The sequence below is a fragment of the Diplotaxodon limnothrissa genome, linkage group LG19 (genome assembly GCF_057381915.1).
Source record: "Diplotaxodon limnothrissa isolate DT_005_m linkage group LG19, D_limnothrissa_male_GT1.1, whole genome shotgun sequence".
NCBI classification, from domain to species: domain Eukaryota; kingdom Metazoa; phylum Chordata; class Actinopteri; order Cichliformes; family Cichlidae; genus Diplotaxodon; species Diplotaxodon limnothrissa.
Genome location: NC_140614.1, coordinates 7,262,725 through 7,283,617, shown reverse-complemented (window position 1 = coordinate 7,283,617; position 20,893 = coordinate 7,262,725). Strand labels below are relative to the sequence as shown.

At 42.9% G+C, this 20,893-nt stretch overlaps 1 protein-coding gene across 1 annotated transcript in view; it reads left to right on the top strand.

Annotated features, from left to right (window-relative positions):
- brf1a (BRF1 general transcription factor IIIB subunit a) overlaps positions 1-20,893 on the top strand; it is a 133,567-nt gene that overhangs the window by 61,214 nt on the left and 51,460 nt on the right. The window contains exons 13-16 of the mRNA XM_085342855.1: positions 12,678-12,739; positions 13,763-13,844; positions 14,058-14,113; positions 19,781-20,046. Of these exons, the coding sequence (XP_085198981.1) occupies positions 12,678-12,739; positions 13,763-13,844; positions 14,058-14,113; positions 19,781-20,046 (466 nt within the window). The remainder of the gene's footprint in view (positions 1-12,677; positions 12,740-13,762; positions 13,845-14,057; positions 14,114-19,780; positions 20,047-20,893) is intronic.

Below are 20,893 nucleotides of genomic sequence, written 5' to 3'. Positions count from 1 at the left end.
TTTGGAGCGTTCACAGATGTGCAGAAAAAAGGGCATCATCTCTAAGAAAACAGGAGTTCCTGATAACAAATCCCAACGTGTTTCAGCCGTAAGAGTTTTCATTGTTGTTCTGAATCGGGGATGCGATTGAAATTTTTCCTCACAGAACATGAAAACAAGAAGCTGAACTGCATGTCAGAAGTTAAAGTTCTTTGAACATCTCAGACTGACGACGCACAAAAGCAGAAAGGGATCCGAGCAGGGATTCCCCACCAGCCCCACCTTTGATTTGGTGTCTCGGTCTCTGATTACATCCATAGAAAGTTTATAAATGTTTCCCACCAGATGAGCAGACGGTTTGGGTACATGTAAAACACAGAAGGCTGATTCATCGGTGTGGCAACAGCAACACTTGGCTAAACATTCCAGTGGCTGTAATCTGACATTTAGGATGTTTGATACTCATCCAAACCAATACGCACACGAAGCATCGCTCAGTTTCTAACATACATTCTCCAATATTTTACTTCTTTCTTTTTCTCCTCAGCTGTGCTGCTGAGACAGCCGCGGCCGGCCACGAGCGCGCTCCTCCTCATCCATCAAAGAGTCGCGCAGTTCATGTGGGGATATTCTGACAGTGTGGATTCACTCAGTGTGGATGATTTATTCATCCTGCTCTTGTGATGTAAAATTGCAGACTGTTTTGGAAAATATCGAAGCGGGGACAAAATTGACAGAACATCTCTTTGATCAAAGATATTTATTCAAAATATGGAAAACATGGCGCGCGCACTGTTGAAAGGGCCCGTCGCTTTCAATGCGAACATCTGTTGTGTTTATGAGAGAGCACAGTGTAGGCAGAGGGAGGCGGACGCTAAATATCACGGACCGTTTGAGATTGTTCATAACAGTGGAAACAAAAGTGACGCAGTGTCGGCTGGTCCGGTGTTTAGGCCTGTTTGCTTGCTACTGTTTAGGAGATTTCTACTAGATGACTGTTTTGGTTTGAATAAATCTTTACTGGCACCAGTATCAATAAAGATAATGTTCTGTGCTGGAGAAGGGGAGCACACACGCTACAGCATTTATTACATGCAGTCCTTAGCAGATCATTTGTTGTTTGGTCGAATGCTTCAAATCGTGACAGGCGCTTTGTTGTCCAGTCCAGGCATCGGATCCAACTCTTATGAAAGGAAAAAAAGAGAGCGAGCCTGCATAAATTTTTCATCATCTGTCTGAAATGAGATGATTCTTACTCCTTTTTGCATTCTTTGAGTTATAAAAAGTGTTTTTCTTGTGCTTGTTTGTGGATTCTGGGGGAGAGAAAGGCGAACACACTCAGTTTTACTGCAAGCGGCTCAGACTCCTGCAGGACCTCCTGTGATACACTAAGGGAGGATCCATGGTTACACCATCCAGCTCGAAGTATAAGCCTTATCAAAAAGGAAAGTTCAAAGCCTAATCCTAAACTAGAGAGGGCGTCTGTCTCCTGAATCCAAATTGAAGCCTGCTTCCACAGGAGAGGGGCCTGATAGCTTCCTCCCACTCCACTTTCAGAAACTCTCGGAGCCCACAGTCTGAGAGCGAAGCCCTCGAAACCTATTTTGCTGTCTCCTTTTCAAAACCAGATCAAGTTTTGACTTAGAAAAAGAGCAGCTTTGTCCAGCTTGTGCCCCTGTGGATGAGGACCAATAGCAGTGTGGCCTGAGGAATCCAGCAGAGACATTATTTGAATGTCACTCTGCCAAATTCAAATGCTAGTGTTTGAACAGCGATGACAAAGTCGTTCTTTAAATATCTTTTAATGCAGGTGTGAGGCAGCAAGCGCATTTGCTGATACCCGTTTAATCATCTCATTTCGTCACGTCCTGCTGAGTACATCTCCATAACAGTAGCCGATAAAAAGGAAAATTAGCATTTTTATTTGACAGACTTTGTAGAATGTCACTTGATCACTTGCTCATTTGGATGGAAGCGCAGCAGCTGACAGAGCTCAGAGGGTTAGTGCATGTGGCTAAAGGTCTGTGGAGTCTTGAGTGGCATTTATTGCAAAGTTACATCACATAATTGGGATCTGGAGCAGATCTGGTTTGTGTTATAGTTGAAATAAAAAAGGGCCATTTAAACAAACAAATGAATAAATAAACTTAAATAAATATTAGAAAAATAAATCCATCATACCTTGATCGCCAGAGACTTTATTATATCATATGTTTTTTTTGTTGCTGCCAAAAAAAGTCATGAAAGCAACAAAAAAGCTTTCGAGCCTGCAGCACTGAGACCAGCAGTTCATTCAGACATTGCTCTCTTGCACACACATTTCTTTAAAAAGTCAGACTCTATAGTTTTTCTACATGCACGCTCAAACCAGAGGCATCAAACCTTCGTTAGGGACTATTTTTAGCAGCAGATTAAGACCCATATGGCCACCAGAGTGAGTATTTGGGAAATTTGTGCCACAGAATAAAAAGACATTGCAGTGTGCACTCATTCATTTTTACATTATTATTAATTATGATCAGTTATGGTTTTGTTAATTATAGTTTTGGGATTTTAATGGAGTTTGTGCAAAATGATGAAATGAAACAAAATATAATTTAAAGTCCACATTTATGAGGAAACTTTTCAAATATAAACAAGTTGGCTTCATTTTGCTTTCTGGGGTATTCCCCCCCCCTCACTCACTCACTCACACCCATTTTTGTGTCTGGGGGAGGAGGAGAAGAAGCAGGTGGTTGAGTGGGCGTATGCTCAGCCTCAGCTCCTCCAAGGTCAGTGGAGGTCACGTTTTAATGGGCTTGCCCAGCCCACCCGTGTCAGCGAGAATCTCTCACTCTATTTATTGCCTCGGCCGGCTGGTTATTTCTTCAGGGCAGCACTGGCATCGAGCCTTATTACCTCATAGCACTGCAGAGAAGGACTTTTACACCAGAGCTGCCTTTTTTTTTACATACGAGGCATTTAGCCAACAGTCTGGTCCAGGCATGCTTTAACATGAGTAGAAGCAAAGAGTAAATATGCAGTAGTGTCCAGCTTGCAGAAAAAAAATTCAAACAAAGGCAATTTTTATCTGTGACGTTCTATATAAATAATATGACTGGCAACATATGAAGTAGCCCTCTTTGCAAAGAAAATATTCAAAAAAATCAATAATCTGCTTTGCTCTCTGCACTTTTCTTTACTTCGATCACATTAAACCCCGTCTGTTATCATATTCCTCATTTTATTAAATGTGTATTTCAAGCTCTGTAATTGCATCTCTGCACTGCAGCTAGCAATCAAAGCGCATTCACACAAATGATTTATGCTACATGCAGGGAAGAAGACTGCATCGTCACAACAGCATTACTGCGTCAGACCGGTTGCTGTGGCCTGTGATCCAAACAATAGTTTGTCAGACATTCGTTCCTGTGTTTCATTTACAGAATCTCAAGAGCTGTAGACTTTTATGACTGGCCGTACAGTTCTGTTAGCTTGGATTATTAAACTAATAATTCTTTAAACTAAAAGCATCCGAGCGTTGAATCCAGAAATCCCTCTCAGCTGCTACACTCACAATTCTATTGGATGTGCTGAAAACATGCCCAGCGCCGACTGGGATCAGTAGTTTGCAGCTGTGCTGTTGGATTTTATCATACGTTATCATTGCAGTCGTCCTCACTTTGTCATAGTCATACTTTGTTTCTAAATGCAATCATCACTCCGTGCAAACATGGTACCTGTCTGCTGAATAGAAACGCTGTTTCCGAGAGAAACCTGGTTGCTGAATGTAAACCGCAGATAATAAGACCGCTGGTTGTACTGGGTCAAGGTGGATGCTTAAAAACTTGGCTAGATGCCACAAATGGGCTGTCAAAAGCTGTACTGCCCCCAGTGGGCAGTAAGGTGTACTGTCTTAATCAACAAGGACAGAAGATTACTAGCTAAAGTTTCTCCTTAGAGCAGATCGTTCCTGCTTGAGTAATTATTTAAGCTGGTTTTTCAGTGCACACCAGAGCCAGTGCGTAGAAGTATCGCTTGGTTGCGTTCTTTGTGCAGCAGTTTCATTCACTTCACCTCTAACAGCCACCGTCTAATCTTAAAGCAGAAAACCTGACAAATGAAAACATCTCCCTTCACGTGTCTCCTCCCTGCGGCCCCCGTGGCCGAGCTGGGCGCAGGTCGAAGGGTTTGGGTATGTAGGAGTGGATCAGGATTGTTGCTGACATCAAGAGCTGAGAGTCTGGATAATGTGGGCTGCGTTTGAAGTGTGGATGATGGGTGATCCTGCAGCACCGAGGCTACACAGCCCCATTCATCCCTTAGATCACACACACTCAGTCTTTGTTTTTTGTTTTTTTGTCTTTTTCCAGAAGGGGAAGGAGGTAGAGGGGGAGAGGACATGAGGTGTGGAGGAGTCAGCAGACTGGTGCTTCCTTTTAATTCAGCCAGCGTGGCTTTTTTTCCCTCCATTTTTATCCCCGCTCTCCCTTCGTCTTCTCTGTCTGTGTCATTTCTGTCAGATCAGGCCTAAATGAAATACAGCTCAGGATTAGAGAAAGATCACTGAACTCCTCTTAAGCCTCCCTTTTCTCTGTCTCTCTATCCTAACTTTTCTTTCCGTCTTAACTCATATTTTACTGTCTTCAGTCTTTTCTCTCTGCCTGGTCTCCCAGCTGCTGTCCTCTCATTCCTCCTCGTCCTCCCTCCTGCTGCCTTTTCTCCATCAGTCTGTTTGTCTCTGTGTCCTACCTAGCTCATTCTTTCTCTCTTAATCTCCCCTGCTCTGCCTCTTTTTGTCTTTATCTCCCTGCTTTTCTCATTTTTCTCCCCTTGTTACGACTTCAGTGTCTCTTGCTGTCTTTGGCCTTTCCATCTGCTGTTTATCATGTCTTTGTGAGAGTAAGGCTGGGGGATTTCCGTTTCTCTTAATGTCAACAAATGTTATCAACCAAAATGTCCTGCTGTCAAAATTTCCATTAGGATCAGTATAGTTTGACTTTCTTAAGAAAAATGAACTATATGGTTGTGCGTGAGTCATGATTTGGACTCACTATACAGAAATCAACACCAACATTTAGATGTTCCTACTAACAAGTATGCTTATCCAAAGCCAGATTTGACTTATTTTTCTACCCCACGGGGGCCGATAACTCCTTCACCTGTCAGTTAGATATGCTTTATTCTACTTGTAGAGAAATGTACTTTCGACCACATGCTGCCAAACCGGAGACAGAAGCACAGACTGATTGCTGTCTTTTGTAGACAATGTGGACAAAGTGGTTTGTGAGGACTTGCGCTGACTTTGTGGGTCTTGCCACCTTAGCTTTCTGAAACGAGACGTCACAAATACGGGGAATGTTTGATTTCTCAACCACAAGTAGGCCCCACCCAAAAGCAGACCCTCTTTATTGTTTTTCTAGACACCGATGAGATCATAATGTACAAAGTAAACGTGCTGTTCGATGTAGGAGTTGAAGTTTAAGAGTGTGACTGTGAGCACATCAGGAAAGTGCTTACTGAGGTCATGAATTAAGGGAAACAAAGTACTTTGCAGTAGAATTTATATACCGCAAGACCAAAGTTGCTGCCCCCTGCTGGTCATCAGAAGGAAAAAGACGTGGGTTTGAAGCAGGGGTGTCCAACTCCAGGCCTCGAGGGCTGGTGTTCTGCAGGTTTTAGATGTGGTCTTGATCCAGGACGGCTATTTAAATGGCTAAATGACTTCCTCAATGTGTCCTGAAGTTCTCCAGAGGCCTGGTAATGAACTAATCATGTGATTCAGGTGTGTAGACCCAGGTTGAGATCTAAAACCTCCAGGACACCGGCCCTTAAGGCCTGGAGTTGGCCAAGCCTGATTTAAAGCATTATAAAGCTGCGTTTAATTTTCAGCCAGCACGACGATGAGAAAATGTCTTATAAACAACAGATTTGGAGATCACTGTTTTCTGTTTTTTATTTGATTTTTACAGAACATCCCAACTTTTTGGGAATCCCTTGGCTCTAACAGTGGAAAACTAAAAGTTAAACATCTGATCATTTGAAAGATTCCTCAAGTTAGCCACTGTTTTTGTTTTTCACTTCTGCACAATGTAATTTCATCATTGGCCAAAAAACCCGTTAAAATCACGAACGAGCCGCGGTGTTGAAGGGTAGGGCTGCAATCTAATCGGTTTCCTGTTTGGAATACATCTCAAACTTTTCACCACCCCTCCCCCTATTGCAAAAAATTGCAAAGACCAAAGCGCAGCATTTGTCTTTTTGAGCCTGGCCTGATTATTGCTTTGATCGCTTGGGATGACAAATGTCACTTGTGCCAGATTATAGGTTCAGTAAGTAACAGGAGGACAAGCTAAAATAAATATTTGAATGTTAATGTGCTTTCCGAAGATAAGCTGAGGCATGGACAGAGCAGACTGAGGTAATTTTCCTTTAAACATGCTGATCAGCCCGGTCAGAAATCAAATGTGTTTGGTAAAAGTCATGAAGAAGTGCAGAGGAGGAGGAGGGATACACAATATTGTTGAAAGATGCATGCACACACTTTTTTTTTCCCTCATCTGGTTCTGGGGTCAAACTCAAAGGGTTGTTTGGGTTGTATTTGTGCTACGAATGGCTGAGCAACAAAGAAACGAGAGCTCTGGAGGAAAAGTAGCAGAGCGTTGGATGTGGGATCATCTCTTTCAGAAAGTTGCAGATAAAAGGAGCGACACTGATACGCCATATCCAACATCTAAAAGCTGTGGAGGAAGGGAGTTTCCAAAGCTATCTGACACGCAGTTCAGGCATAAATCTAGCTTAACTCTGCTCAGTACCAGGCTGGGACTGCATTATTCCTGCCTGAAGACACCCGCACAGTGGGAACTCTCAAATTAGCATGTACAGGTAACATTTCTACTCAGTGTGGAGCTGGAGGAAGGCCACGAGTTTTAGTGGCCACAGCTACAGAACTGAGTCATCGAGTTTTAATTGATTATAAATTGAGTTAAACGCTGAAAACCAATCCTCAGTTTAACGTTTGTGGGATTTCAGTGGCTGTAATTAATAAAAGCTGGTTTTTACTAACCGATGCATTTACTTCAGATGTGCCCCAGTAAATGCACATTGCCTCCTATTTTAGCCTAAAACTACAGGGGCTAACTTGTTCAGGAAATTGTAAAGCATGTTTACAAATGAAACTCTATATGTGCGAGGTGTTTTTAAAGCTTTGTCTTCAGTGGGATCCAGCGGTTTTGGAGGTGGGAGCACAGGGAGGCAGGAAGCATTGAGAGACAGCCTAAACACGTTGTTGGTTCTGGTCTTTTTCTGGGATTTGTGGACACTAAGAAAAATAAGGATCCTCAGCGGCCGCATTATGTCTTACTTTTTCTGCTTGGCTCACTCACCAGCCCCCCCCCCACCCCCCTTTAAATCTCTTGTTCTCTGCCTCCTTCACCTTCTTCAAAAGGCTGTCTACTTCACCTGTTAGCGTTCGCTCCTGCGGGGCACATTTTCTCAGTTTCTTTGTGTTCTTTTATTCTCTCGTCTTTCGTATTAGAGGTCCTCTGCGGTGAAGCATCTTTTTCTCCTGACCACATCAGACAGGCCTGCTGCCACCTGGGACACTGTGATATGTGGGAGACGGCCAAGAAGGGGATAGTATTAGGGGGTAATTCTGAAGCAGTAAGGGAGGGGTTGAGGAGTATACGTTGGGTCAGGTTACCTGGCTGTGAGGGCCACGAGAGAACAGGGTGATAGGGTTAACAGCTTGCGGTGGATTAGGCTGGTTGAACACCACCTTCCTGTGAGTGATTTTTGCTTTCTCCTTGATTTTTCTTCAGGCCAGCCGTATGCCTGAAAAGAAATTGAATTTGGCATCTTCTCAGACAGCTGTCGAACCTGCAGCTGTGAGCAAATAAGTGTCCTTACTGTGATGCCAGATAAAGGAGCTTAGCGAGTAAAATATATCATATGTGGGCTGGAGCCAGTTAAATCACATTGTTTATGGAGGGATGAGCCATCCCTCGTGTTCATGCACAGTGAATACTGAAGTGAAATTTAATGCCAAGACGAGGCATTCCTGCTCTTGTTCTGGAGTCACCTATCAAGGTCGCATGACTGTTGGGACCTGAATGACTAAAGCCCATCCATCTATCCATCCAGATAAAAGGACTTTGCCTTGTAGATGGTAGTTGGTTGCTAGGGGGCTTTAAAAGTTCCAGATGTCTAGTTAACCCTCTTGTGTCTTTATCATGTCATATGTCGATCAACAGTATCCTTTGCTGAAGCTGGTAGTTGCTTCAGTTTACTCACCTCAGAGTTGACACTGGTCTGATTGTATCCTCACGTGGTGTTGTCTGGACCTATCAACGATGGCTCTCGGGCCTACTCTACGTTACAGTGTGTCTAGTTAGCGTTTAGCTTAGCACTAATTAGCAGATTGTGTTTCTGTATGTGTGCAAGTTCACGGATGCAACTTGCTAAACGAGCTTGTTGATTTTAGCTGATAACTTGGAACTTAACTCTCTGGGTGTTGCAGCTAAAATGCTGAGGCTGTACCCGGTCTTTAAGTCTGACATCATTAGCCGGTTCCAGGTTCAAACTTTGCTTCAGGTGCCAAAGTCAAACAAACACTGCGGCATCACTGAGAGTTAAAAACTGTCTAAATTCTTTCATCTTCATTAAAATGATCAGTGTGGCTGCTCTACCAGGTGTAACAATTAAGTTTAACATCCGGGCATCCATGAAAACACAATTTTTAAATTTTAGTTAGCAGGGAGTTAGCTTGCTAGTTTCCATCTAAAGATGATATAATCTAAAGATGATGTAATGACTGAGAGATTTGTGATGTAATTAAAACGTACAACTCTGCTATCACTTCCAACATAAATGAAAACTAAACGGCAGTGACGTTTGTAGGGTTACTGAAGGTGGGCTAGCTGGTATATAATGATGTGCTACGTGGTGGATAGCTACACAGCTATGGTTAGCATAATATAAACGCAGTGAACCTGGAGGATGAATGCTAACCTTTTTTTCTGAGGTTTAAAATGAATAGCGGTAATAAAAACCGAGAGAGGCCGACACTGGTCACTGCCTTTTTTTCGGGGCTTGAAACGTAATCACTTAAAGACCAGATGAGGCTACAGAATCCAAAAACTGGTGATGTCACAGTGTCTATATCCATTGATCAAATAAAGGCCCGCCCTTTAAGCCAACCTTCATGTGATTGGCTGCTTCTAGCAAACAGAAGTTGAAAGGGCAGCTGGGTGGGGTTCTCTCTGACATTACGTAGCACTAAACCGGTCAAAATAGTGTTTGAGCTCAATCCTCAAACAGCACCCAGAGGCGCGGTTAGTTTCACGGGCTGACTTTTTTTCTGCTTTAAATATCGACACAATTCACTGTAAGCTGTGTGTTACAAATACAAATAAAAAATATTATATAAAAATATTATATAATAAAAATATTATATAAGCCACTGAAAGTCCAGATCTCAGAATGATTTTAGCCATGACTGCCTGTTTCCCTGCTTTTCCCTCCATTAGTGCTTCCCCTTTGTCTTAAAAGTGTGTGAATGTGTGTGTGAATGGGTGGGTGACTGAACGTGTAAAGCGCTTTGGGGTCCTTAAGGACTAAGTAAAGCGCTATACAAATACAGGCCATTTACCATTTTACCATTTAAAAGAATTTATTACCACATTGTCAAGAGTAGGGTTTGTTTGGGAAATTGTGTGTGTGTGTGTGTGTGTGTGTGTGTGTGTGTGTGTGTGTGTGTGTGTGTGTGTGTGTTTTCTTTTTTGGTTCTTTTTCCTCCTCAGCACTGATGTGCAGGCAGAGCTGCATCTCTGAGCTACTGAGCTGCTGCCAAAAGACCTCAGGCTTCTGTCAGCCTGGACAGGAAGAGAAAAGTAGTTTCTCTGCATGCACAAGGTCATCAGGGAGGTGATTTCTGTTTTCTTTTAGGATTTGGAAGTTTTGTGAATGTGCTGCGAGTCGTCCTCCCCCCCCCCACACACACACACACACACACACACACACTCTCTAATGAGGTGATGTAATCCACCACTTCTTATTCATAGTGACACAAAATGTTTCTGGCCTTCAGCAGTTTCCACTGAATTTCCACTGATGAGGGCCAGATGGCTTAAATTATTTTGTCTTCTGTGTAATAATGAGATAATCTCATTAAAGGGGCTTGGATTTAGTGCTTATTTAGCCCAGCCTGACCATCATGCGTTTATGGTATCCTACTACTTATTCTAAATTCATCATTAGACCTTCGAAGTAACATAAAGCACATGTTTTGTTTTTTCCTTCAGTCATTTTGAGATTCTTCAGGTTTTATCAGATTTTTATCTTGTATGAAAAAGTGTTGATCTGTTTTCACAAATAAACACTGAATGACAAGTTCAGCTAGTCGGTTGTACGATTGAAACCAGGAACAAATTCATAATGCTTCAAGGTTTCTTAAAAGAGGATTTTGTTTGTTGTTTCTCTGAAGTCAGCAGCATCATCCAAATAAAAAGATTGTTAGCTTACTCTGAACAGAGTGGGTTGTGATATTTGGGTAGTAAAACCTTGTTCATAATCTATTAATTGCACATTACTTGGTTTTTAGATTCAGGCACCACCTCCTGCAGGACGGTGCACCCCGGCTCCAGGAAGCTAAACCTGCATAAACTACTGCCTATGTCTAAATGCCAGCCTGCCCAACAGGACACTGACGTTCTGTATCTGTACCTCAACAGGTCATAGCTTTTTGTGCCAGAGAGAGGAGACCTTAAATTATATATCTGAGAAGCTGGTGCATGTTCTGTGGTCTCGTACAACAAAATAGTACTTTCCAAAAAAGCTTTAGTGACCTGCTCCTATTAGTTTTCTTTCTCTGTATGTCCAGATTATTAGACTTCCTCTAATACCTAGAATTTCACCTCAGGTCCTCACCTAACCAATTATTTAACACCATCGACACAGTGTAAACAGCTTTGTTTTTTTCAAACGTCACATGTTTAGGCTCACTCTTGTGCCATAATGAAAGTGGGGGTGTAATAGATATTCAGTTGGATGAAATCTGAATGTTAAAAGTTCCTCAGTGCTTTGAGTCTTCTCTGTATGTGTGTAGTCCTTCACTGTGAAGTTAGCTGTAGATGCTGCATTTATCATCAGGCTGAGTCCCGATTACTCGTACCTGAGGAGACGTGCATCTCCTTGTTGGAAGCAATAAAGTTATATATTGGTCCTCGACTTCACGTGACATCCCTGCCTGTTGGCTCTGCACCCTTCACATCTTCATTAAAAAGACGAATAGGCAGGAAAGTGAAATCGAAGAGCCCGATGTCTCTTATTTCAGCTTTACCTTCCTGATATACCGAGGCAAATTGTCAACCTGCGGTCCACAGATTCTCCTGCACTCTCACCAAGAACAATTTTATGGGTTTGATTAAAATTAGCAAGTGTCGATATATCAAAGCAGCGGCTGAATAATAACTCAGTAATTGCTCCCTCCCCCCTGCTCTCTGCGGGGTTGGACTGGTGTTATCAGCTCTCAGTGTCGCTGCCTCTCTGCCTCCCGGAGCTGCCGATCTCTCCCAGGGCTTGTCTCTGTCTTATCTCGGCCCCGCACTTCATGGGGAGGAAGTTCTTAGAGGGCTGGGCCCGACAGATAGCGACTGACCTGTCTCTTCCTCTGGAGCGGTTTCTTTTTTAAGGAAGCTGCAATCTGCTAATTGAACTAAAAAAAAAAGCTGACTAGAATTAGCCCCCCCCCAAACCTCTCCACTGGTGCAGCAAACACACCCTTTACTGTCTGAGGATGAATGTATTTCTTCTTCTCTGCCTGCTCCCTGCCTGTCTGTGCACCTGTCTCTCCTTAATGAAGCTGCCCGTGGACTCAGGTGGCTCTTCTTTGAAGTTGCCGCCGACTGGGAGTTTGAACTTCAGGAAAGAAGGGCCCCTGTGAACATGTCAAACACAGAAAGCCTGACAGAAGTTAAATGACTCCCATAAACCTTTTGCTTGCTGCTTCTTCAGATCGAGCCTTTCAGTCTTTGCCTGTCTGATGTCTGCAGGCAGCCAGAGAAACACTGCACTTTGTTGCAAAACAGCTAATCAAGGTGGAGAATCTTTTGGAGTGAAAGCTGTTGAATTTCCATTGATGGTTTCCTTCTCCTGTCAAAGCCGGCACACGCTCCCGCTTCTTCCAAAGAAAGAAAAAAGTCATCTTTTGTTTCCTTTTATCAAAGCCAATCAGATTTTCTTTGAAATTTCTTTTCCAAAATTGGACTTTGTGCAACCGGAAGATTTGAGATACCGCTTTCCTTCATCGACACATCCTTCACAGGTAGGAGCGGGAGCGTGTCTCGGCCATCTTATGAAAAATGCAAATCGCTGTTTCAGCATCCCAGTGTTTCAAAATAAAGCATGCTGAAATCTAGAAAGCGTATCGTAATTGAAAAGAATGCGTGTGAAGGTAGATCGGCTTAAAGTGAGTTAAGCCTGTTAGCGTCTTATTAGAAGTCACAGTGCATTTTTCTATTTCTTTTTTTTAATTTAGCGATTTCCTCCTGATAGAAGATGCTTCACAGATCTTCCACAAGGAAGAGATTTTATTTATTTATTTATTTGTTTTTGCAAGCTGCCGTTTCCTGTTTCAGCCCTTTGGGATGGGGCGGCTGGAGTAAAAACGTGTGTTACAGCAAATCTAAGAGTGTCCATTCTGGTGTGTGTCTCTGTGACAGATGGTGCTGCTGACAGCGGGGAGCTCGACTTGAGTGGGATAAATGACAGTGAGATAGAGCTGGTACGTACCTGCTGCGTATGCAGCTCCAGTCACGCCGTACACACTACAGATTCACACATGCGATGTGCCTTCAATGCCCTGAAATCTTTCTCAATGTAGAAAATTCTGTTAGCTTTTCCTGTAGAAGAGTTAAAATCTCATCAAATGTTTTCTGCTATTGCAGAACTGTTAGCATGTAGCATGTTAGCTTGGTAAAAAATAGCTAAAAACTTGGACATGGTTCATTTTCAGAATTTTAAAAAACAAAATCTTAAAACTGTAAGGCAGCTACAGGGACAAGAAATACAAGACAAATCTTTGCATTGGACAGATTATCTCTTCACTCATCAATAATAATCATAATCAAATTGTGCGTGCTCGTCTACGGCTTCTTTTGTTGCAAAAACAACTGACTCTAATGTTGAATTAACCTGTTTGTTAGTGCTGTTGTCTTTCTAAGTCCCGCCTCTGCTTGTTTTTGACTGGCTGCTTAAATGCAAAATAGACAAGCTGGATTGGAGGCCAGAAAAGCAACTTATTGCAATTTATATTTTTACAAAGCTTATCACGTCTATAACAGCCGTGCACATTTCAATCACATGTAGGAAACTCGACTACACGTCAATGACCTGCAAACAGCAACTTTCCTCTTTATATAGAAAATAGGAATCCTTCTAAAATGAAGACAAAATAGGCCTCAAAATGAATAAAAACATAAATAAAAGTGTGAGCCTCGCTGTGTAATGTGTTTATCTCAGTCAATAGAGTGCAAGCTCTAATGTGTTGTGTACGATAACATTGGATTCACAGGGTTATTTGCTGGGATGTGGGAACATGGAAGCACATCGTTAAAGAGAAGTTTGACTCAAACTGTGTTTTTTTTAACGTTCAGTATGTTGCTTTCTTCTTTCTGATAAAATATGTAAAAACCAGGTTGGTTAACTGATGATTAAGCGCAGAGGTTAGCAGCAGGCTGTTTTACCTTAAAAAACTGGGAAACTCCCTGTAAAGTGAACTCCTGCCTCTCCCTGTGCTCCTCTGCAGTATCTGCTGAGTGACAAAGAAGTCAAAATCAAGACGGCACTCTGGATGGCAGAAAACTCCACCTACCTCAAAGAGCAGAAAGGTACCTTTGAGTATGCAACACGATCTTAGTGTTTCAGTGGTGAAGTTAATGCTCATTGGTTGGTTTGTCCCAGAATCTACCTCCTACTTTTAGTCCTCTATCAGCCAAACAGAGCTAAACCTCCAAATGAACCTGAGCGTTCAGGTTGTGTCATATTTATGTGCACTATCTATAAGTTTGTATGCTCAGACTGTTTCTTTTATTTTCTTTCAGAGAAGGAAGCCAAGATAGCGAAGGAGAAGGCGCTCGGGATCTACAAAGAGAGAAAGGTAACAGCAGACGGTCTGAAAAACTGTGAGATAAGGGCGGGCATTTTTGTTTGAGCTCGCCAGGATGACAGAAAGTTTGTCTGAGGCGGTAAATGGTCAGGCAGCATTATTTATTTGTTTTTTTTTTTTGTGGTCAGGCAGGGTGAGAGTTGATCAGTCAGACAGAAAATGGCCAAATGGGCCGTAACACAATTTGTCAGCCGTAAAAGCACCGGTCACATCTGATGCCGCATGATCTGTTCATATCTCCCAGCTGTCCAACCAGCGGCTGCCTCAACTTTGACCGCTTATCTACTTGAAATCTGCACCCTACACAATCCTGTCAAAAAGCCGCTCATTCTTCTGCTTCGGCTATCGGTCTGTGCGCTAGACTCATTGTGCCTGAAATGTCTCAGATTGTTCTTTTGACAAAATGTTTCAGACCCGAAAGAAGAAAAAAACACCTGAAAAGTACCACAGATATTAGTTTGCCTGACTCGTTTTGCAGAAGGATCTGTTTAACGAACATCATTAAAGCACCCATATTCCCTGTCACACATATTCACAGGTCACTTTATTAGGTATACCTGTTCAGCTGACAGTACAAATATCTAATAAGCCAATCATATGGAAGCAACTCAGTGCAGTTTGGCATGTAGGGAAGGTGAAGAGGACCTGCTGGAGTTCAAACTTCAGGATCACGATCCGGTTGTTCAGTGTTGACGCGACGAATCCTAATTCCGGGCCTAAAGTAGTCTGCGTTTAATATGGCTTTTGTGTTATTAACATGTTTAATGTTATGTATTTTCTTCTATTTGATCTCAAAAAGCTCCTAAAACAGTCAGTGATCACTGTTGACCTCCCTCGGCTTTTATTCCCGCTAATCATTTATTTAAGCTCAGTTTTTAAAACCTTAGGATGTAGCTACAGCCCAGCCCATGCAGCAGTATATGAATGACTAACCTCGTATTGTGGATGGATTATCTCAGTTGTTCTCCTGGCTGAAGTTTGGTCCTTTTACAGCATCCTGCCATGCGATTACATTTGTTTCCGACCACCGAGAACACTCACGTTAACTTTTATTGAGTGGAAAAAAAAGTTAGCTTGTTTATATTATGCTAACATAGCTGTGTCGCTAGCGGTCACCTAGCACATCATTATATACCAGCTAGCCAAACTTCAGTAACCCTACAAACGTCACTGCTGTTTAGTTTTCTGTCTTCATTTATGTTGGAAGTGATAACAGAGCTGTACGTTTTAATTTGTTTCCAAAACCCCGCAGTCAGGACATGCTATATTATATTTAGATAGAAGCTAGCGAGCTAACTCCCTGCTAACTTCTAACTCCGTTAAATGTCATAAATTCCGTTTTCATGGATGTCTGGATGTTAAACTCAATTGTTACACCTGGTAGAGCAGAACGCTGATCATTTTATTAAAGATGAAAGACTTTAGACAGTTTTTCAACTCTCAGTAATGCCATCGTGATCGTTTGATATATGGACCTGCAGCGGAGTTTAGACCCAGACACGGCTAGTGACGTCAGACTGAACAATCGGATTAGGAGCAAAAGCGATTAAAAGCAGCATAATTGTTGATGCCACACAGACTGCTCAGAGTATTTCAGGCAGAGGTCACAGGCAATGGTTGAAAAAGAGAAACTATCCTGTGAGCAGCAGTTTTCTTGCTGATGCCAGAGGTCAGAGGAGACTGGCCAGACTGCATTGAGCTGACAGAAACAAAGGTATGCAGAAGAGCAGATGGGCAGCAATGGCAGAAGAGCACGCAGTGTGCCACACCTGTCAGCTGAGAACAGGAAACTGAGTCCACAGCTGGCACAGAACCAAAAATGAGCAGCAGGAAAATGTTTCCTGGTCAGAGTTAAACAACATGAAAGTACAGATCCATCCTGCCTTCTATTAACAGTTCATGCTGCTGGTGGTGTAGGGGTTTGTTGAGTTGTTCTGAAGGCAAAAAGGGGGCTTGTTGATCTGTGTGGTGTCACTGAACACGGTTAGCCAAAATATGCACACTCTGGCTCTGAGAAGCCCCACCCACTGATTGGCTGCCCCTCATAAAGCTTGTTTACAAGGGACAGCCAATCAGAACAAAATGGGATTTAAATCGAGGGGGAAGGAAGCTTTTATCCTTTCCGAATAAGGTAAATACAGATTATTATTATTATATAGATTATTATATAGAGTATTATAGATTAATATACAGATTATTTTGAACTGTGAATCATGCAAACAAACTCTAGTAAAGTTGAGGAATAAAAGTAGTAAAGTTGTGTGGCTGGAAATAAGGAAAGTGGTCTCCTATAAAGTTTTAGTAATGCGTGTCCCACATACCTCAGGAGAACTCCTGCAGGCTTGTAATAAGTGCCTCAAACTCTCAGGCCTAAATGCCCAACTGCATGCCACGCTGAAATGATCAGATAAAGATGTAAACATCTGGATGGACCCCTGCAAACTTACCCCATGTGTAGTAAGTTTGCAGATTCAGCAATATATATATATATATATATATATATATATATATATATATATATATATATATATATATATATATATATATATATATATGCCTTCTGGTAGTTCAATCTACCAGAAGGCAACATTGCAGACATAGAGGACAGTTACAAGTACCTGGGGATCCCGCAGGCAAATGGGAACCATGAAGAGGCCGCTAGAAAAGCTGCAACCACCAAGTACCTGCAGAGGGTCAGGCAAGTCCTGAGGAGTCAGCTGAATGGTAAGAACAAGATCCGGGCCATCAACACATACGCCCTGCCCGTGATCAGGTACCCTGCTGGGATAATAGGCTGGCCAAAGGAGGAGATAGAAGCCACTGACATAAAGACAAGAAAGCTCCTGACCATGCATGGAGGGTTTCACCCCAAGTCCAGCACCCTGAGGCTGTACGCTAAGCGGAAGGAAGGGGGCCGGGGACTGGTGAGTGTCAGCACCACAGTCCAGGATGAGACAAGGAACATCCAAGAATACATTGGGAAGATGGCCCCAACTGACCGAGTGCTCAGTGAATACCTCAGGCAGCAGAAACCCAAGAAAGAGGAGGGAGACGAGGAACCATCATGGAAGGACAGGCCCCTGCACGGTATGTACCACCGGCAGATAGAGGAGGTGGCTGATATCCAGAAATCCTACCAGTGGCTGGACAAAGCTGGACTGAAAGACAGCACAGAGGCACTAATCATGGCAGCACAAGAACAAGCTCTGAGCACAAGATCCATAGAGGCTGGGGTCTATCACACCAGGCAAGACCCCAGGTGCAGGCTGTGTAAAGATGCCCCAGAGACAATCCAGCACATAACAGCAGGGTGCAAGATGCTAGCAGGCAAGGCATACATGGAACGCCATAACCAAGTGGCCGGCATAGTGTACAGGAACATCTGTGCCGAGTATAACCTGGAAGTCCCGAGGTCAAAATGGGAGATGCCCCCAAGGGTGGTGGAGAATGACCGAGCTAAGATCCTGTGGGACTTCCAGATACAGACGGACAAAATGGTGGTGGCTAACCAACCGGACATAGTGGTGGTAGACAAACAGAAGAAGACGGCCGTAGTGATCGATGTAGCGGTTCCGAATGACAGCAATATCAGGAAGAAGGAACACGAGAAGCTGGAGAAATACCAAGGGCTCAGAGAAGAGCTGGAGAGGATGTGGAGGGTGAAGGTAACGGTGGTCCCCGTGGTAATCGGAGCACTAGGTGCGGTGACTCCCAAGCTAGGCGAGTGGCTCCAGCAGATCCCGGGAATAACATCGGAGATCTCTGTCCAGAAGAGCGCAGTCCTGGGAACAGCTAAGATACTGCGCAGGACCCTCAAGCTCCCAGGCCTCTGGTAGAGGACCCGAGCTTGAAGGATAAACCGCCCGCATGGGCGTGCTGGGTGTTTTTTTTTATATATGTGTGTGTGTGTGTGTGTGTGTGTGTGTGTGTGTGTGTGTGTGTGTGTGTGTGTATATATATGTGTGTGTGTGTGTATATATATGTCAGTACCTCAGTACTGTGTGTAATCTGCATGCAGTCGTTAAACCTGCCCATCAGGTTTAATGATTCTGTGCAGGCAGATAATCATTCAGGCAGTAATTTATTCAAAAGAATATCGCTGGAGCTGCAGTTTGTCTGTGAATTATTTTCTGTAGGTTTTACTTGTAAGAGGAACAGTGAATAAAAATACATTAAGATGCAAAAGTTGAGAAAAGGGGGATATATTACTGCCCGAGGTAATGTAATTAAGTATCACTAGAGTCTGACCAATACTCCAAAAGCCAATTTTTCAGTGCTTAAACCAGTCAAAAGCATCACATTCTGAGCAGTGAAGAGCTTAAACCTGTCAGTCTTTAGCGATAAATGACTGAAGTAGAGTCGATGCATTAAAAACTGCAAAGTGAGATGGACAGTGAGCGGTACTGTGAGCCAGACTGAGACTAAACACAGACAGACGGGCAGTAAGTCCTGTGGAACTGGTTTCTTCTCATTTGCCATTACTGGTTTTGGCTCAGCACAGGCCCTTTGTTAGACCCAACATCTGTTCACTGGTTTTAACTAGCTGGATTAACTGCAGTGGAACAGATCTAATGAGACACGCAGCCTCCCGACAGCTCTTATCCAACCAGCAGCAAACTGTCACATCACTGACAAATAAGTGGCTGAATAAACAACAGGAAGAACATCGTGTTGATGCACAAAGGATTTGAGCATCCTTTGTTTCTCATTTGGTAACCGTTAATATTCTGTGTTGATTAGCTGCTGAATAGGGAAGAGGGGCTTTCAACTGATCACATCAAGTGTGTAAAGAAACTTGTTTAAAAGTGTGTTTTTAAAAGTTTTAAGGAAATCTCTGCTGATCTATGTCATAATTTAGAGAGGGGGTCAAGGTTAATGCAGAGTAACTGAAGCTGGGTGATAACCTCAATAATTGAGATAAACTGCATTTGTACAGAAACACGTTGGGTTTTATATTTGCCTGAAAAGCTGTTCTTTAGTCTTACCTTTAGAGGGCAAATCCTCCATGGGACCCAAATGCTTTAATATAAAGACAAACTGTTTTCAGATAACATTTGAGCTTTGTCTGGTTCAAAGAACTGATTGATCAGGACTTGTTTTGAATGTATGCGGTCCTAGCCAGAACAAAACTTTAATTTGGGCCTCCAGGAAAAGTCGTTTCTGCTGAGGGAGTAACGACTAATGAGCCCTTTAAGGAACAACCTGTAGCTTTGAATTTTTCACCCCAGCAGTACAGGTCTAGGGGTGACGATGTTGGTTCACTCCTGTGCACTAATTGGAAATCAAACAACAATTTGACTGGTAACCATGACGACATTTTGTACATCCTTTATATTATTTATCAGCCCTGAAGACCGTTATTTTTAATGCGCGAAATATTCACACAAATATTATTTGTCCGGTGTGTACAGGTCAATGTTTGCATACTAATACATTACAGTAATTCTTGCTAAACCTAAATCTGCATAAGATAAGTGTCTTACTTTGCTCATATAAGCATGTAGCTAAGCCAAATTACAGCCCACACATACCTGGTTAATCTGGAAGCAAATACTTTGTTTTGCTGTAATGTGTTTTCCAGATGTTTTGCAGATTATAAAGTGTCCTTGTTTTATGAGAGGCGATGTTAAGCTTTAGTTTTGTTTGAAATCCCGACAGCCAAGGGGCCCCAATAGGAAACACGCCCCGATCCGAGCTAACACGGCTGACGAGGCCATTGAGAAGATGCTGGAGCAGAAGAGGATCTCCTCCAAGATCAACTACGACGTCCTTAAGGACCTCAACGTCAAGCCCTGCGCCAGCCCAGCTCGCAACGCTGAGTCCCCAAAGAAGGAAAGGCCAGCCGCCAAGCTGGCCGGACGCAACCGAAGACCCGCCCAAACTCAGCTCAGCCTCAGCACGCCTCTCAGTACTCTGGGAAAAAGGTTGGTGGAAAACCTGGTTTCTAATAGTGAGCAAAAAACATTAAAACAAAGATTCCTGAAGCCTATCAGCAAACTGCTCACTTCTTATTGGACCTCTGAGATTCTGGCTTTTAAAGCAGAGTGCACATAGAGGGAACTTAAATCAAATTAATATATAGTGCCCGCTCTTTGCCTTTTAAGCAGTACTGTTTCTTTCTCAAGGGATTTGGCAGCCTTTGAAAAACTCACTACAGGTCTGCTTCTGTAGATTTACAGCTTGTCAGTGTCTTCTCTTGCTTCACCTTTTCCCAGGCTGACTCCAGAAAGTTTAGATCCGACCTCTGTCGACCTGTTACAAGACTCCTTTTTATATGACACAAATCCATCCCACAGATTTACCAAACATTTGTAGAATGGTTGAGTATTTATTCACGTAGAATCAGAGTAACAAAGCATTTTCATGTTTCCCCAATATGCTAGAATCACGGTGAAGATTAAAACGATTGGGTTACTGATTTGGTCGCTCAGTTATGCTCCAGCTATGACTCGATTCTGCCTGAAAAAAAAAAAGATTCATGTGGTGCCCACAGACCACACTGATTCCTGGCAGTAAACAGCCATTTACAGGCTCTGACGACTGCGTTTGCCAACCACAGAGGTCCCTCTGAAAGCCGGCTCAGCTGTGATGCTTCTCTGCTACATGTGCTGCAGTGTGCATGTGTAAACACTGGAGCTGGAACCATTGTCGTGGACGCAATACACAACTGCACCATTACACCGGCATCTTTTTCTACATTATGGTCTTTTAAAAAAATGATATTGATACATATCAGTGACACGTTTCATGCTCGTCGTACGTTTCCCAGAA